The sequence below is a fragment of the Sminthopsis crassicaudata genome, chromosome 2 (assembly GCF_048593235.1).
Source record: "Sminthopsis crassicaudata isolate SCR6 chromosome 2, ASM4859323v1, whole genome shotgun sequence".
NCBI classification, from domain to species: domain Eukaryota; kingdom Metazoa; phylum Chordata; class Mammalia; order Dasyuromorphia; family Dasyuridae; genus Sminthopsis; species Sminthopsis crassicaudata.
The window spans coordinates 348,232,305-348,251,907 of NC_133618.1; the positions used below are offsets into that span (position 1 = coordinate 348,232,305).

The 19,603-nt window shown below is 35.8% G+C and overlaps 1 protein-coding gene across 1 annotated transcript in view; it reads left to right on the plus strand.

Annotated features, from left to right (window-relative positions):
- Positions 1 to 19,603, plus strand: part of TTC6 (tetratricopeptide repeat domain 6) — a 334,483-nt gene that overhangs the window by 285,761 nt on the left and 29,119 nt on the right. Inside the window, exons 25-26 of the mRNA XM_074290707.1 lie at positions 13,020 to 13,133; positions 18,645 to 18,764. Coding sequence (XP_074146808.1) covers positions 13,020 to 13,133; positions 18,645 to 18,764 — 234 coding nt within the window. The remainder of the gene's footprint in view (positions 1 to 13,019; positions 13,134 to 18,644; positions 18,765 to 19,603) is intronic.

Below are 19,603 nucleotides of genomic sequence, written 5' to 3' on the forward strand. Positions count from 1 at the left end.
TTGCACAATAGCTTGATATCTAATATCACCAGATTTCTCCCCTTTTTCCCATAATCACAATATCCTTGATCTTTTTTTTCCAAATGGCTTTAATTATTTTATCTAATTCTATAAAGGATCCTTTTGGCAATTTGACTGGTATAGCATTAACTTTATAAAATGGTATGAGTATTATTTTAACTTTTTATTACAGTTAATCCTCAACTTTTGTATTTAATGAAAATACACTTTCCTGCAAAAAAGCCTTTATTAAAAAAAAAACATTAATTTTATAACTTGAACATTTCCTAATATAGTAACCATAGCCCATAAACTATAGTATACAAAATAAAATTTATAGCATGCAAAACATGTTTTTCCTTGGTATTAATTCCTTAGAATTCTTTTGACTTTTTGAGCTGTGTCAATTTAAATTAGGTTGCTGGAACTTTAGTCACTGCTTCTTAGGTAGACACTGAGACTGGTAAAGTGTCAACATTACCTTCAACATTCTGTTCTTTACAACTGGTGGATAGCATTGTAGATCATAAAGGATGCACTAGCTTGAAATAATCAGCAATATCTATTTACTGCATTATTTGAGATCCTTAACAGTCTCAGAGTATGGGAGCATGACAAAGGCAAGTTAACATTTAACCTTGAGGCTGCAATTAATGATGAGTCAACAGCCTGGATGTGTCTAGGCAGCTGGTAAATTATGAAAAAGTCACCTTTCAAGCTTGGAAATTGTGAGTGACACAATCTTGGGAGCCTGTTCATCATATATATTGTTAGGATTACAAGGTGAGAACTCAGGTTGTCTGGACAGTGACAAGGTGAGAACTCAGGTTGTCTGGATAATTACAAGGTGAGAACTCAGGTTGACTTGACAGTTCTCTGGCTCAGGCCTTTGGTTCGAGCCTTTAAAGGGAATTTACACCTTAGAAATTCTAAGAGGAGCAAATTCATTGGTGGAAGTATTTCCCCACGCCCCATTGAGTTCTCACATGCCTATTCTCTGGGAGGATAAAAGAAGGGTAGCATTGGGTCTGAGAGAATCTACTCTGGGATAGAGTTGTGACGCCAGGCAGGCTGAAAGGAGACCAGTCTGATTTGGAGAAGGACAAGAGCTGGAGGAGATTCAGAGCTCCCAAGAAACCTGCGCACAGAGGAAAAGATTTTACAGATCTCCTCCCAGAGAAGGATTATAATTGAGCAGACGACTGGACCCTCACAATTCAAGAACTTTACATATTGGCACCCAACATGGGGCAAATAAATAAAAAAATCTAAATCAAAAGAAAGGAGGAGATGTTAGGATTACAAGGTGAGAACTCAGGTTGTCTATCACTGTCCAGACAACCTGAGTTCTCATCTTGTAATCCTAACAATATATTTTCACTGAACTGAAGATCCTCCTAAGCCATCTCATATCACCATCTCCTGAGGTTGCTCTTGCAGAATGTTGAAAAGAATTCCTCCCATATCCTTTAATCTTTTACTTCCAGTATTGCCTCAATATTCAGCCTTCAGTGGTTTCATCAATAACATTAAAGCCTTCAAAACTCCAGATACAAGCAGACCACATTTTTTTCAAACAGTTGTTCAAGGTAGCCTGTGAAACATTTCTCCAGGCTATGACTTGAGGCATGGTGACTGATCTCCAGAAATCCACCATGGTGGTTTTCAGGTTTACTTCCAAGTAGTCACAGGCATGGCAATAGATTTCCCTGATAAAATAGGACTTGGAGGCTTTTACGATTCCCTGATTCATAGGCTAGGTCAATGATGTACTGCTGGGTGACATAAAAACTACTTCTACATTTTGATGAGCATTTTCCATCTGCTTTTGAATATCAACCTTCACATTGTCAAGTATTAGCTTAAAAAAAAAGAATTAAAATGCTAGGGTCTTTCCTTGAAGATGCCATTCTACTTCTGGAATGAAAAAGTTGTTGAACCAGTCCCTGATCTAAGCAATCATCCATGCTTTTCTATCCTAGCACCAATGCACTGGGATTCTGGCTTTTTTTCCTTTCAAAAACCTTAATTTGGGGCATGGTAGATTATGAATGGCTTATCCTTGAAGTCTCCATTGGCACTGGCACACAATTGTAAGGTCAAACAATCCTTAAAGGCATTGAATCCAGAGGCTTTGGTGATGACTTTTGTTATGTATGTGTACTTTTCTATATGTTTCATAAACAGACCAATCTCCTCAGTATAAACACTTATTCTGATTTGTAACTTTTTGTCAATCAGCATGTTCAATATATTCTGAAATTTAGTGACAACTTCAACAGCAGCAGCAGAACCAGGTTTACCAGGAAGTTCCACACTTTTTAAACCCACCTTTTGCTAGCTATAAAAGGCTTCAGATTTTCTTAGCCCTTCATTACATGCTTAGAAATTTGTTAGCCATCAAGAGTGGTTGCTGTATCAACCATACTTTTTCATTCTTCCATCATCTCATATACCCACAAACTTAGCTGTGAAGACCAAGTTAGTACCCTGGATACCTTAGAATCAGCCAGAGTCAGGATAAGCAAAAGTCCTTGGTCTTTATTCTTGGTCTTAAGGATAGAAGTGAATTGGATCAATGCAGGCTCTGGACAACTTCTCCTCTCCTTTTTCTCCTGCCCAAGGTGCCTCTGTCTTGTCTTACTCCACCCCCTAATCCTCCCCACAATTATCTGTATACACCAAAAGATTGAACCAATACAAAATAGTAGGAAGGGACATTTTCCAAGCATATGCTAATAAAGTATTGTCCAATTGGTAATTAGCCTTAAGTGCATCAACTCAGAGTTTCAGCCCTTTACATGTCTGACTTTTTTTGTTTGTTTGTTTGTTTTAGAACACAGTTAGTTGGTTGCGCCATCCCTGACTTGTCAGGGAGTGAGGTGAAAGCACTAAAAAGGAGATGATCATGCCCTCACTGACTTCTCAGGAAGCACCAAAGGGAAGTGGGGATTGCTAGTGGGTTTCTGGGCTGAAGGTCTTATTAGAAACAAGTATGCAGAAACCCATCACCATGGGAGGTATTACACAAGCGAATAGCAGTAACACACAGGCTATTAGTGATAACTCTCCCCACAGCCAGTGCAGGCTCAATGTGGTGTAACAAACATGAATTGTACATGCAAGTAGTGATACAACAAACAAAATGAAACAATATAGTGTTGTAAAAGATTTTCAGAAGTCCTAGAAGGAGGGTATGTAAATAACAATCACACACACACACACACACACACACACACACACACACACACACACACACACATACACACACACACACACACACATATATACCTCCTTCAGCAGCCAAGAGATAGTCCAAAACCAATCTCTTGTTCATTGCTTTATGTGTCAGAGAATCCAATGATTCCTGTAGATTTTGAAGTCCTGCAACAGTTTTATCATTTCTCAGAAAATCCAATGATTCCTGAGGGTTTTCAGATCCTACAACAATCTTATCATGTCTCAGAAAATACAATGATTCCTGAGGGTTTATGAGTCCCACAACAGTCTTATCATGTCTCAGAGAATCCAATGATTCCTGAGGGTTTTTGAGTCCCACAACAGTCTTATCACATCTCAGAGGATTCAATGATTCCTAAGGGTTTTGGAGTCGTACAGCAATCTTACTTATCATGTCTCAGAGAATCCAATGATTCCTGAAGGTTTTGAAGTCCAACAATTTTTTATATCCATGAGTCAAACACCAGGCTCTTTCAATGGTAGGCCTATCAGCAATGGAACCACCTGATGTTTCTTGGGTCCTCTCCTTCGTTTCAAGGGTCTGCTTTGTCTCTCTCTGATGGATAAGGCAAATACAGCTCATTGGCACCCATCTGATTCCTTCTCCATCTGCAGAGGTATAAGCAAACCCTCTCCCCCGAAGCAGTTAACCTATCTGGTCCCTTCCATTCACCACTTTCTGGGTCTCTCCACATTACCTGGTGATTACCTAAAGATAGAGGAGCTGCTTTCACTGGACACTACCCTTCTGGTGGCTAATAAAACCTGTCCACCAGAGCCAGTGCATCTTTGTCAAAAATCAAGAAGTTAATAGTGTAAAGGGCTAGATTTAGAAGTGTTTTAGGGTTACCTGTGGCTCCCCCTTTCTTTTGTTTTTGGAGGAGCATCTTAATGTCTCTGTTTCTCCTCTCTACTATTGCCTGTCCTTGAGAATTAAAGGGTATGCCAGTGGTGTATAAAATCTTATACTGTGCACAAAAGTGTGCAAAATGTTTAGAAATATATGCAGGTCCATTATCTGTTTTTATTGCTTGTGGCACACCCATAATTGTAAATGCTTATATAAGGAATTCAGTGACCACTTGGGCTGTCTCTTTTGCTGCTGGTATTGCAAAAGTGAATCCTGGAAAGGTGTCTACCACAACAAGAATAAAAGACAGACGACCAAAGATTTATAATGGGTCACAACCATTTGCCAAATTTCATTAGATCTCAAACCATGAGGGTTCTTCCCTGGAGGGAATGTAGAAGCAGGGAAAGGAAGGCCAGCTGAACAGGCTTTTACTATTCTCCTAGCTTCCTCTCTTGTTATTCCAAATTTTAAATGTAAAGCTCAAGCCGCCTGATGATATTTAGAATGAGATTCTTGGGCTTCTTGAAATAAAGAAGTATTGGCCAATATAGTTAGAAGGTTATCAGGCTTTGAATTACCATCAAAAATAGGACCTAGAAGTCTACTATGAGAGTGGACATGCAAGATATAAATCTTATCTGGATGCTTTCTCACTTATTCTTGAAGTTACTTAAAGAGCTGATATATATTAGAAGCTACAAATTTTATTTGTACCACACCTACTGAATAGGCTGAATCAGATATTATATTTATATCTCCTGGATAATAAGAGCAAGCTAGAATGATTGCATACAATTCATTCTGCTGAGTAGACTGGAAAGGGATTCTGACTACTGTTTTATAGTTAAATCACAAGAGTATATAGCACAAATATTATGTTTGGATGCATCTGTAAAGATGGTTGGTCCTTTAAGAGGAACGTTAGAAACCTTTTCTTCAAGAATCCATTGCCAATTATGTAATAGTCTTGTTATCTTTAATGGAGACCAGTGTGTAAAATCTGGAGCCATGGCTAATAAAATTGCCACTCTGGGATGGTTTCACAACATAAATTAATTTGTGCATTAGTATAAAAGGTGTATATTTTGTCAGGTCTTATCTCAGATAATTGTACTGCTCACTTAATGGCCTTTAATAAAATTCTAGCCACAAGCACTGGGTAAGGAGTAAGGCTTTGTTCTGGTTGTGCTGGGAGGTTCACCCACTCTATCACACTGTCTCCTAGATGAAGGACTGCTGTGGGTGCCTCTTGTGTAGCAAAAACTGATATTTCCAAGGGTTTTTGAGTGACTCTTTCAAGGATAAAGCCAGTTCAACTTCTCTCAAAGCCTCTTGAGCTTCTTTTGTAAGCTGACATGGTGAGTTTAAAGTACTGTCTCCTCTTAAAATGTCATATAATGATTGCAATTGATAGGTAGTCAAGCCTAACACTGGACACATCCATTAGATATCTCCTATAAATTCTGAAAGTCATTTAAGGTGTTTAGCTTCTCTGTTCTTAAAGAAAGTTTTAATACTACAAGCACCTTAGGATATACTTCATATCCTAAATATTGAAAAGGAGCATGTCTTTGAATTTTTTCTAGACCTATGTGCAATTTGTAATTCCGTAGTGTTTCTGTGGTCTTTTGTAGACATGCCTCTAACATTTATTCTCAGGTGCACATCCCAATATATCATTCATGTAATGTAATAACATTACTTTTGAAAATGCTTTTCTTACAGGAATAAGAGCAGTAGTAACATACATTTGACACATAGTAGGGCTGTTTTTCATTCCCTGTGGGAAAACTTATATCTTTTATAAGGCTCACCTAAGTTAACGCTGGGCACTGAAAAGGCAAATCTTTTCATATCTTCCTTATCTAGAGGGATAGAATAGAAACAATCCTTAATGTCTATAACCCAAAGAGGCCATTCTCTAGGCAACCGAGTAAGAGACAGAAGTCCAGGCTGAAGAGTTCCCATAGTTTCCATCTGTTCATTTACTTTTCTTAAATCAGTCAACATTTTCCAGATTTCTTTCTTACAACAAATACTGGGGAATTCCAAGGACTTAGAAAAGGTTGTAAATGTTCTTAGTCAAGTTGCTCCTGTACTAGATCAAATAAGGCCTGAATTTTATTGCTACCTAAGGGCCACTGTTGTATCCACACTGGTATATCAGGTTTCTATTGGATAGGAACAGGTGAAAGTGTTGGCAGGCCTTCAACAGCAGCCCTGCCTAAAAAACAGAAGTACTATTTTTAACCCTAGTTGTTATAAAATGTCTTTTCCCCATCAATTGATGGGGATTTTTTCAATTATAAAAGGAATAAAAACTCCTGTTTCGCCTTCAAAAGTGCATCTCAAAGGGGTAGCACTAACTTCAGCTGCTATTGATCCTCCTACACCAGACATGGAGGTGTCTGCCTTAATCTTTGGCCAGTGACTGGGCCAGTTGGCACCTCTAATGACTGTGCCATCTGCACCTGTGTCTACCTGTCCTTCTAATGTTATGCCATTTATATAGATGGTGAGCATAGGTAGGTCAGCTGTCACAGCTGCTGTCCAGTATATTCCTGGATTTTGTTGCTTGGAGTCAGAATCTGGGCAACTATCACTTGCTTATTAGGAGTCTGTATCAATAAACCTGAAGCTACTACTTCTCCTGGTTGATAAGTTACACATTGTGTACCTATATTAGTGACTGGGATGTTATCTACACATTCCCCAGTTTCCCACATCAGTATATGGATGGGCCCCTCATCCCATTTCCCTGAATCAGTCTACATTCTGATGCCTAATGAAAAATCTCTGTTGCATTTTGGACATGGAGTATTGGGTCTTGTTTTCCCACTCTGTTTTCTCACTCTGTCTCTATGCCAACATTGAGCTTTCAGATGCCCTACTTTACTGTAAAGTTCTGTTATCTCCAGAGACTGCCAGTCGCTCTCTGGTCTAGAGGAGAGACTTCTTCTTCCTCCGGAGAGCCACCTCAAGTCTGGCCCAGACAAGAGTCTCTATCTCTCGAGTGCCGCCCTCTTTTATCCTCCCAGAGAATGGGCATGGGATAACGCAAGGGCTTCTGGGAAAAATTACTTCAACCAATGAACTTGCTCCTCCTAAGCATTCAAGCTCCTCCCCAGGAGTTCAACGGGCTTAAACTCCTAGTAAAGACCAGAATTAGAGAATTGTTAAGTACCGACTTAGCACTTAGTAAGAACCTAATATCTCATTATCTCATTAGCACTTAGTAAGAACCTAACACTTTACCACATTGAAAGCATTGATGAGTCTCTCTGGAAGTCCCTTGCCAAAAGAAACTCTTTCTTCCCATGTTGGGATCTTGGGAAGTCTGCATCATAACCTGGCTATAAAAGGTATTTGTGCCCACTGTGGCACAGCGTCTTATAATCTCCTCTAAAGGAGCATCCTTGCGTAGTCCTAGTATAATTCTTCTACAAACTCACTAGCATTTTCTTTAGCAAGTTGCCTTATCATAATGTCTTTTACTGCATTTTCACCATTAATTCGTATGACAGCTGGTCTGCAAATGTCCCACAAAATCAGCAAAGGGTTCAATTGGCCCCTGTGCTATTTTTATGAAGGCCTCTGCCTTTTCATTTTTATTGGGGAGAAAAGCCCATGCTTTGATAGCAGCAGCAGCAATTTTCTCATATGCTGCTATGGGGTAATTAATCTGTACTGAAATGTCTGCATAAGAACCTACACTGTTAGTTGGTCATAGGTAATTGGAGCATTAACTCCACTTTGACTATTTTGTTGGGCTTGTATCCTATAGAGCTCACCAATATTCAGAAAGCCACAAGTTTTGTCCAGATTCTAAGCATGTCCTTGCTATAGATTTCCAGTCATTAGGGATTAAGATTTCATAAGCCAAATTCTGTAATAACATCTTAACATAAGCTGATGTAGTGCCATAAAGAGTGCAATCCTTTTTCAAGTCTTTAAGGATTTCTATATCAAAAGGAGTGTATCTTCTATTTTCTTGACCTAAAGAGTTAAACTGTTGAATCATATTGATTTTCAAATCAATCCTGACCTTCTTCTATGGCTTTAAGTAGTGCCTTATGCAATCTAGTCATAAGAGGGGGTGATTGCTGGGGGGGGAGGTGCAGGTGGTATCACGGTCCCTCCCACTATTCCTCCTCCCTCTATCCCGGAAGGTAGAGTTGATGGGGGCATGTCAATAATCTGCTCCATAAGCAGGGGGATTGAAGTTGCCTTGTGAGATCACTACACCCTGAACCTCATTCAAGTCCCCAGTCCCTCTGGCGATATGGTCTTTATCTTCCTCTTTTTCCTCACACTTCCTCATCTGGCGATTCTGAAAACTTTTCTTTTTTTCTTTAACTTGCAGGATTCTTTAAGGCCAATTATATTACATTCTATATATAGAATGTTTCTTTGGAAATTCAATCAGAACCATTATCATTGTAATATTCACATAGTTGATCTCCTACTAGTTTTCAATTATCTGTCCCTATATCTTCTTCCTTGAAGAACCAAGGGGACGTACATTCTAATGTATCCACAAGTCCATCAATCTGCTCCCAAATAATATTTAAACCCTGTCTAAGTATGCTTCCTGTAGATCTCCTTTGGGGTAGGGTTAGGGATGGGGGTGGGAAAGAATCTTTTCCTAATATCTGCCTCATTTCAGCTAGAAAAGGTTACTAGTTTAGCCCTTAACAAAGTAAGTTCCCTATTTGTCTGTTAAAATACTCACCCAATTTCCTGGGACTTCTTCAGTGAAAGTAGAGTCCTTGGTCCACACATTGGGCACCAAATGTGAAAACCGAGTTAGCACCCTAGATACCTCAGAATCAGCCAGAGTCAGGATAAGCAAAAGTCCTTGGTCTTTATTCTTGGTCTTAGGGGTAGAAGTAAATTGGATTGACACAGGCTCTGCACAACTTCTCCTCTCCTTTTTCTTCTGACCAAGGTGCCTCTGTCTTGTCTTACTCCTTAGCTGCTTCTCTATTTTTTCAATTCCCTCATTGCACACTTGAGGATTACTTTAGCATTTCTGGAGCAGATTCACAAACACTCTTATAAATACTTTAATCCTTTTTGCAGATTTAATGAATTGTCACACCAAACTTATGGCCAATGCTGGCTTCAGACATTCTGTCACAAAATTTTTCTAGCACCTTTTTTTTTTTTTTTTTACCAAGCTGCATCACTGACTTTGCACACTTGGGTCTGTAGTCCAAAGAACTCTTAAGTACTCTAAGCAGTGTACTTAAATGCAATAAAAAAAAATTTTTTTTTAAACTTTAAAAAAAGTTTTTAAAAGCAAACCCTTTAATGATAGGGTGAAACAAGATCAGTGAAGTACAAAATAGGATGCCAGTCCATAAACTTGTTAGCATTACACTCTTCATTTTTTACTTTGTGGCACATAGTAGTGAAAGTTTGCATTTGCCAATGTGAAAGTGAAAATAAAGTTAATAAAATCATTGAATGAAGTCTTAAAGGGGCAAAAGTTGATTGTATATTGGTGTACCATAAGTAGTGGTCAGTTCATCCATGAATATTGAATAATATCCCTCCAATTATTAACATAGGAATTGTTTTGCAATTTATTTCTATCACGCTTCCATGTGTGTTTTGGTATATTCCTAAGTATGTAATTGATTGTCTGTTTTTAAATTGAACCCTTTTAATATCTTCGTTTAGACAATATAAATCTCTTCAACATCTACTATGCTCTGTGGGAGTGCTAGAGTTACAAGGGGGGAAAATAACCCATTTCTGTCATTTTGGGAAGGGACAATAACATGTACACAGAAAAATGTACTTTTTCTCTTTCTATATACACACTTACATATACAAAATTAAATACAGAGTAATTTATTGGAGCAGGTAGGAAAAAAAATGGCAAACAGGAAATCAGGAAAGGTGCCATGTGAGTGATAGGATTTGAGCTGAGGCTTGATGGAAACAAGGAGTTCTAAGAGGTAGAGGAAGTGAGTCAGTATATGGTGAGCATAGGGACAGCCTTATAGCTCTAGAGCCGAGAAAGAAATGTCAAATATAGTTAATAGCAAGTAGGATGATTTGTCAGAAACCTAAAGATGAAGGTGATTAACATACAATGAGCCCAGAAAGATAAGCTAGTACAAACCCCACAACAGAAACTTATGGAAACAGGGAAGACAGGGGTTCATCTTCAAAGGAGGAACTGATGTAAAAAAAAAATCTGCTACCCAAAGAATAATGTGAAATGACTCCCTGCCCAGAGAGAATTTATAGAACTCTGTAAAAAAGAATTTAAAAATCAAATGAGAGACACTGAGGAAAAAATAAGAAATAAAAAATAAAAACATCCAAAAACTATTATGAAAAAAATTAACTAGAAAAGGAGATAGATTCTCAAAGATGAAAATAATTCTTTGAAAATTAGAATCTAGCAAGCAGAAGCCAATGATAACAAAACAGATTATAAAGAATGAGAAAATAGAACAGTGTGAAACATAAGAACAATTACAGAGCTGGAGAACAGAACAAGAGAAAATATAAGAGTAGTTGAACTGTCTGAAAGTTGTGACCAAAAAGATAATCTTGACACAAGGCAGGAAATAATCCTAGAAAATTGTCCTGGAGTGACAGAACATGAGGGGAAAGTAGAAATAGAAAAAATCCACTAATCACCACCTCAAAAGAGATCTTGTGTGGAAAACACATAGGAATATTATTGCCAAATTTCAAAACTCCCAGATCAAAGAGTAAATTTTGCAAGAAACAAGAAAAAAGCAATTTAAATATGCTGAGGCTATAACTAGAATTATATACAACTTATCAGCAGGTACAATAAAAGACTATACACATTCTGGAATCTTATCTACCAACAATCAAAAGAACTAGACCTGCAGCAAAAATACCATATCCAGCAAAATTATCTAAATTGAATGAGAAAAAAGATGGATATTCAATGAACTTGAAGATTTTCAGGACTTTTCTGTCAAGCAAACCTGGATTTGACAGAAAATTTAACATATAAGAGCCAGTATCAAAGAGCAATATCGAAGAACTAAATGTGGACAAATTGTTTAAACATGGACAAATTGTTGTGTTTTTTTAACATGGGAAATGTAATATATGTTTATAATATACTAAATAACAAAATATACCATGTTTTATATAGTATATAAATATACTATATGTTTAAAATTCACATCAACAATAGGGTAGTTCAAAAGAAAGATGGACAGAGGGACATAAAAGAATGTATACTTGTTAAAACTTTACATGAGGTATTTCCTCACATTTCTTATGAGGAAAAGCTGAAAGGTTCTTTGCAGCAATTAAAAATAGAAAGATCACACTGTTGTAAAATTAATGCTGAGATCACACATTAAAAATGGCACATTAGCACAAAATGGGATTGATTACATCAAATCTTAATTGCCCTTTCTTTAACTCTTAATAATCCAAGCAAATCAAATCTATATATTGCCATGTCTGAAAATGTATTAGTGATATTTCTCTGCTTCCTCAATTCTTTTAGGATTTCTATGAGTGTTTTAGGTACTTGCCTGCTTATATAGATTCTCCCCCCCCCCCCCCCCCCCCCGCTGAGGTTAAGTGACTTGCCCAGGGTCACACAGCTAGGAAGTGTTAAGTGTCTGAGACCAGATTTGAACTTGGGTCCTCCTGAATTCAGGGCTGGTGCTCTATCCACTGTGCCACCCAGCTGCCCCTTATATAGATTTCTTACAGTTTTCTAATTTGGGGATGAAGAAATTAAAAAAAAAAAGCAACTAGTTCATGGACAAATTTTAATTTCAGCTGTCTTGCTAAAAGTTCTTTAAAGTCCTCTTTTATTCAATGAAAGATAGAATTCATTCTTCCAATTTCCCATTATTGTGAAGTATTTTTGAAAAATGCAATCACTTTCTTGTATTTTAATTTTCCAACTTCAGTGCTTCAATATAAAGGAAAGCATGTTAAACTTGGAATCAGATAAGGTTCCACAACCACCACTGAACTCTTTGAACCTTTTCTTTCTCTTAAAAAAAGAGTGAATGATGCCTATAGTTCCTAAAACAACCCCATAATTTGTACCGAATGAGATAATATATGTGAAGCATTTTGTTAACCTTAAAGCATAATATAAATGTTAGCTATTATAATAACTTACTCTTCATTTATTATTTTTTTGTTGTGAAGTTGAGCCTGGGTTCTTTATGATTATTTCTTCAGAATTTGGGTTGTGAAATTTCCTGATAATTTCTTGCAGTATCTTGCATTTTTTATTTGTTTGTTTTTGCTTTTTGTTGGACATGTGATTTCCTGGGAGATAGAACTTCCACTGAGGAAATTCCCTTTGCCAATGAAAATCCACTGAGGAAATTACCTTTGCCAATGAAAATAGTAACTGCTTCCCAGTAATAGAATTGCTTGGGGACATTGAGAGGTTTTATAATTTGTCTTAAGTCAAAGAATCATTTTTTATTAGAGACAAACTTGAGTCTTAAGTCTTTGTCTCTGAAACTAGCTCTCTTTCTACTGTCTCATAGATACTTTCAATAGAATAAAAAGTTACAATAATTTCTACTGGGAATTCCTTTCAACAATCCTGTAAGTATTGTGATAGTTTTCATTTTATACATGGTAAAATTGAAATACACAATAGTCAACTAAATGGCACAGTGAAAGAAGTTTGCAGAAAGACCAGAGTTCAAATGCTTACTAGATGTGTGTCCTTCAGAAAAATCACTTACCTTCTGTCTGCCTCAGTTTACTGATCTGTAAAATGGAAATTATAATAGCACCCGCTTTCTAGGATTATTATGAAGTGCTTCACAATTTTGAAGTGCTATATAAATGCTGTTTTTGTTGTTGTCCAACATCTTTCAGAGATCCAAAATTCAATGACTAGTTTTTAATACTTGCCATGATTGTTTCTTTTTTGCAGACTTACAAGCTTGCAATTAAAGATTTAAATATAGCTATCGCCATGAACAAAGCCTGTTTTCTGGCATTTTATAACAGAGCAATATGCTACAACAAAATAAAGGAATTTCATTTGGTAAGACAAAAAAACAACTTATAGAATAATAAAATATTAATGAATCCCTTTTTATCGAACTACTGAAGCTCAAGCTCACTTTTACTTTAAACACTACTTCAATAAAGGTTTAAAAGAAAAGTCAATGCCATGAACTTTACACTCTCATTTAAAAGCATACATAAGTGAAAATTCATTATGCAATTTCCAGTTTCGTTAGGAGTTTTGATTGAATCTGTGAGACTTGAATATTTAAACAAACAAATTGGCTCTGCCATTACTTTAAGAATTTAAGAAAACCACAGGCTCAAAAGAAATCTATAAAATATATCTTTATAGACAGACTGGGAAAAGTAAGCACCACAAAGAGAGAAAGGGGCAAGCGTTCTGAAGTCAAAGAATCAGAGCTAGAACTCTGCCTGGGAATCTTTTTGTATTCACATATAATGGGATGGGACAGACCAGTTCAGTACAAATATCTAAATGTTATTAAAACTAATTTCTCTTAAGTTTTTTGTTCTTATTTCTATTTTGTGGAGATTGAATTCCCTGCAATCCCCCATAATAAAATAAAATGAACTTTGGATTTTATAAACAGAAGCCCCAAGTTCAAGATCCAGTTCTAGCAATGTAAATTGGATCCATCACCTACCCTCTCTGGGTCTTGGTTTGGTGAAGCACTGTTGGAGAGAACCCTAGACTTTGGTTCAAATCCTGCATCTGATATTTAAAAATTAATCAAGTAGAGCAATAAACATGGATAGCTTCAGGAGGACCTAATTCAAATCCATCCTTGGCCATTCTTTATTTAGCTGGGTGACCCTAGGGAATTTACTCAATTTCTCTGCGTATTTCCTATTCTGTAAAATGGGGATAATTATAACACCTACTTCCTAGATGAGTTGTGAGGGTCAAATGAGATATTTGTAAAGCACCTTGTAAATCTTAATATGAATAAATAATAGCTCCTATTCTTATTAATTTTATTGATATGACCAGAGACTTTCAGTGCTTCTGGCATCTCATCTATAAAACACTTTAGAACTTTTAAAGCACTCTCTAAGTATCAAGTAGTAGTAGTAACAGTAATTCATCTATAAAATAAGAGTTAATCGAATAGATCTCTAAGAACCCTTCCAGCTCTAAAGCTGTGATGCCTTTTTTTCACCTGTTTTCTCATGTTAGAAGCTCCCTGATGATAACAAGGACTGAGACACCCAATGAAATAAAAGACTTTTTTGTTTTTGAGACCATTGGAATTAAAAAGTTTTACTTTCCCAGGGTCACTGAGAGTTTGAGACTAGATTTGAACTTCCTGACTCCAAGTCCAACACCAACCACTGTGCCACCTAACCTACCCCTGTGACTTCCCATTTCTCTGGGTTGTTTTTACCCAGATGATTTGATTCCCTGCTAAACTTTGAATTTCCCCTTTTAGAACAGACCTTTCAGAATCAGAATTCCTTGTCAGAGATGTAAAACAGTCTTCAGTTTCTGGATTCTCTCCACAAAAAAAAAAAAAAAAAAAAAAAAAAGCTATTTTTCCCTTTACTTTATTCTCCACTACTCTGCCTCTCTCCTCCCCTCCTACAGTCTTATTTTCCATCTTTTTCCATGTCCTTTCCTTTACACTTATTACATTAAACTTATTTGTTTAAAAGGATAACTTTCTTAATCTTTTTCATCAATGTTAAAAAATATTACTCATTTTAATTGGGATTCATGATAGTCGCCCCTTGTTAATAAATATTATTGACCTAATGAAAAATTGGAAGTCCTTCCTTTTAGTATCTAAATATTGATTAAAATATTTGATGTTTGTAACTGTTCAACAGGGTTTTTTTGTTTTTTAAAGACAGTTTTGCTTTTCTAGGCTGACTAGAAATTGTAAACAAGAGCACTGAGAGGAGAGCTTCATAGAGCTCTGAACTTTTAGTTAAAAATATTTGGGTTTGAATACCATTTCTAAAACTTTCTATCTGTGTGACAATGGGCAAGCCTCCAAAGCTCAGTCCTCAAATGTAAAGTTAGATTATCTCCATTTTTCATCACGGATAGTTGTTAGAATCAAAGAATGCACCTAAAATGTTTTTTAGAACATTGAAGTGTGATATAAATATGAATATTATCATTATCATTAGTGATATGATATTTAAGATAATTGCCTTATTTGTGTGAGCAAATGACCTTCAATGGAAAAACAGTTAAAATGAGATTCCCTTCTAGTCCTACTAGATAGACTTGTAGAATTGAAAAAAACTTTAAAGATCACTTAGTGCAACTTAGTATACTTATAGTGGAGGTTTGAGTTGCTCCCTTGCCCTCTCCCCATCCCCAAAATTAATATACCCTGGCTTAATTGCTTTAAAAATATTTTATCTCTAAAAATTAGATTGCTTGATGTTTTCTTGTGAAACCGTGTTTCTATTCTTATCCTATATCTGTCCCATACTATTAGGATATCAAAACCCATTTCTTGCCCAAAATATACGTGGACTTTTCCCACAAAGAAAGAAATATATAAAAACCACAGGAAGGGGAAACCCGGGTATATTACTATCACTAATTGCTTTAACAAGTCATAAAACCACCCAGGGTTTCAGTTTCCTAATAATCTGTAATATAAGGATTAGACCAGGAGTTTTCAAAATGTGTTCCAGGAACCTTTGGGGTTCCTGAGACTCTTTCTAGGGGATTTCAAGGTTAAAACTATTTTCATAATAATGCTAAAATGTTTAATTTCTGATATAGTAAATTACTGATAACATAACTCAAGAGCAAAAACTTGGAGAACAGAGGAGGCCACAATAATTTTCAAAAGAATAAGCAGGCCCTTGAGACAAAAATGTTTGGGAACTGCTAGATTAGATAATCTGAAACATCTTTCCAACCCTAATGTTCTTTTAAAAAATTCTATTGATGAGGTTTAGGTTTTGGGGTTCCTTTCTGTCAGGGAACCAAATGATGAGGTCTAGATTTAGGGAACCGAAATAAGATTAGGGCACCTGGTGGTCAGAGAGTTAAATGATAAGGTCTAGCGGCAGGTTCGAGGTTCAGGGAACCAAAAGGAGAGGTTTGGTTCCCCTATACCTCCTTAGGATTTGGCGCAAGGGTAGGGAGTTTTGGGTAACCCCCTTCTGGTGGTTCAGAGATTCTCTCTAAAGGAATTTGCAAGCCCAAAAAGGCTAGAGTGATAAAAAAAAGGTTTATTATTGGCATTGGGAATTAAAGTTTCCAGTAGAGAAATCCTGACAGAGGCAAAAAGTTTCATTAGGGAAAGAGGTGAGGATAAAGAGAGGGTAATGATGGAAGAGAATATTGTTCCAGTGGGCAGAGGCTTGATATGCCAGAAAGAGAGATTCTTTGGCATCTTAGGTCTTCTGCAAGGATTAAGCCCCCTAAGTTGTCTCTTTTTATAATAGAAGTCTTTGGCTACAAGCAAGCTTGCTCCATGGGGGCTGGGCTAGTGGGTGGAGTTCCAAGTTGGCTCTTTTTATCTACAAGCTGGATTTCAGCTTGGGCTGGAGTTTGAATAGAACTGAATGAGTCTCTTTAATTCAATAGGGTTGGAATTCTTTAGTTCAGGACTCAACCAGCCCCACATAAGTTACAGAATGAAGCTGTTTGTCCTCAGTCGAGGTTCCCACAGACACAGGATTCAAGGAGAATCTCTCCTTCAAGGAGTTTTAGAGTTTCAGGGTCTTTTCTTCACTATGAAAGATGAAGCTAAATGTATTTCCAACCCTACCACTTGATTTTTCAATGTCTATTATCCTATTACCTGATTTTAATCAGCTCTTCCAATTTTTGTATACCCTGATAATTTTCGTTGGCATCCTAGCTATAGCTGCAAGGATTTTCTTTGCATGTTTTTTGTAAATAGCTTTTAAAGATTATAATATCTTGTACTTAAATGATGTTATCACAGCTTCTATATCATTTTTATATTTTAACATTATAAAAGCATTTGGAGCTGTATTCTTTTCTTTGCAGAACTCCATGAGGAAGAGAGATTACTTCATCTTAACTAAACACATGAATCCAATCTGTGCTATGGTAGTGTGAAATATAGGATAAGAAAATGAAGAATTATGCTAGGTCGCAGACCTGACTTAGAGTCACAGAACTTAAGGGTTAGAGAAGACCTTAATGGCCATCTATCTAGTCATCAAAGGATTTTCTTAACATACTTGACAAGTGGTAATCCTAACACTATTTAATACTTTCAAGGAGGGGAACTCATAACCTCTTGGGAAATCATTACAGTTCTAATTTATTAGGAAGATTTTCTTGATACCAACTAAATCTGCAATTTTTTTTTGCCATTGATTCAGCATTTTGTTCATTCTGTCTGAAACAACTTTGGTTAATGTCTTTATACAGGAAACAAGTGTTAGCATTTATTAAGATCCTGTTTTTAAGTTCGTTCTTGAAAGGCTTTTATTTAAAGCTTAAATAATATCATTTTAGAACAGCTGTCATTACTTATACTAATTACCTAACTCACTTATTTTAATAAATAAGTCAGGCTCTTGTTAAGAAAGACTCATACAAAAGAGCATAAGATTTAGAGTTTAAAAGACCCAAAGGGATCAACTAGTCTGACCTACCTCATTTTATAGATGAGGAAACTAAAGCATAAAGGTCATTGGTCACACAACTAGTAGGTGGAAGAATCAAAGAGTTGCTTTGGTGTGGCTTTTGCTAAAATGGAAGCTGTTTGAAGAGAATAGATTATTTTTTTCAGGAGAATGAAGCAGGTTTGAGATTGACTAGGGCCAAAAACTTATTTTCCCAATGTTGTAAGGAACAGGCTATACTATTTGACATGATTGTTGCCTTCAGAGAACTTATATTCTGGTACAGTAAATACACAAAAAGTTGACTGACCACAAGATAGTATATGATAAATATCACACAAATCACTTGGTAAAGAGTTAATTTACTAAGGAAATTCAAAAAAGGAAGTGATTATTATAGTGTGAGATGGTTGATGGTTGAGATTTGACTAATAGTAAACAATTTGAGTAAGTTTGGGGAAGTATATGAGACAATGGGAGCAGTGAAGAGATGGCAAAATGATTTCCCAGGAAATTAAGTAGACCACTATCTAAAATAGAGGATCAATGAAGGAAAATAATAGGAAATAAAATTGAGGTCAATTGAGGGCATTGAATACCAGACTATTTTTTTTCCATTAACCTTTCAAAAGGCATTTAGTTCCCTATATATACAAAAGTGACTTATTGACTCATGAAATATGATCAAAAGTTTCAGGAGCTAAAGAATATGAAGTATTTAATCACTTGCAATTCAATTATCCTATCCTTTATGGACAAGTAGCAATAATTGAAAATAAACTTCCCAAGACCTCCATCGAAATAAATGATTAATTTGAACAATAAATTCTAAACACAATAAATGAAATTGATTTAGATATAATCTTGAACAATACATTTAATAGCATGCAACTGAAGTTTAAGTTATTTTAAAATTAAATCGGGACTTAAAATAATTGTTTACATTTTACAGGCTTTAAAGGATTATGGAATTGTTCTTCTTCTCAATGTGGGAGATGACATAAAGGCAAAAACTTTAATTAATCGTGGCTTAATCTACACAGAACTAAAAATGATTGCCAATGCATTAGAGGTAAATGGATCTTGTGAAATTTGTCTGTTTGATAAAGTATATTTATTTCTGACAACCAATGCACAATCTTAAATAAAAAGACTAATATAATATTTGATATTCTAATGACTATAATAAAAATTAAAATGTTTCTATTCATTTAGAAAAATATCCATTGAAATTTCAAAATTGGTTGGTATATACCTCTTAGTTTGAAGGGATCTTTTCTCTTAGAATTTATTCAGATATATTGGAGAGCAATGTTAGGGTACAAGTTAAATGACATTAGACCGTCTTCAAGATCTCAATTTCACACTACATTTAAAGTAAGAGCTTTTGTTTATCTATTTGCTAAAATATTTATTTTCAAATGAAGTATATTTTAAGACAGGCATATAATACCCAAATATGTGACTTCTTTTAGATAGTGAAACTAACTAGTGACATCAAATTAATTCTTTATTGTTTTATTTATAACAATATGCTCTAGGTACTTAATATCCCAATACATCAATGGACTTTCGATGAAAGTGAGTGTTCTTTCAATGATAGACATGATGGCATAAAAGACTCATCCTTGTCTACCCATCTTATGTGACACTTATCTTTGTACTCTCATAAATTTACCACAGGAGATCTGCTCTATGTGTTGAGAACCTACTCAATATCTGATAAATAGCAATGGAGCATGCATACTATCTATTAGTTTTTGTTTTCTTTATTCATTTGCTTTTTCTCTTTATAAAATTCTCATGTAACATTCTTTATTCCACTCTTGCATAGTTATTTATTTGTAGAGGGTTGAAGCATGATTTTTAAATAAAGAAAAATACTTTGTTTAGTTTGCTTGAAATATATTT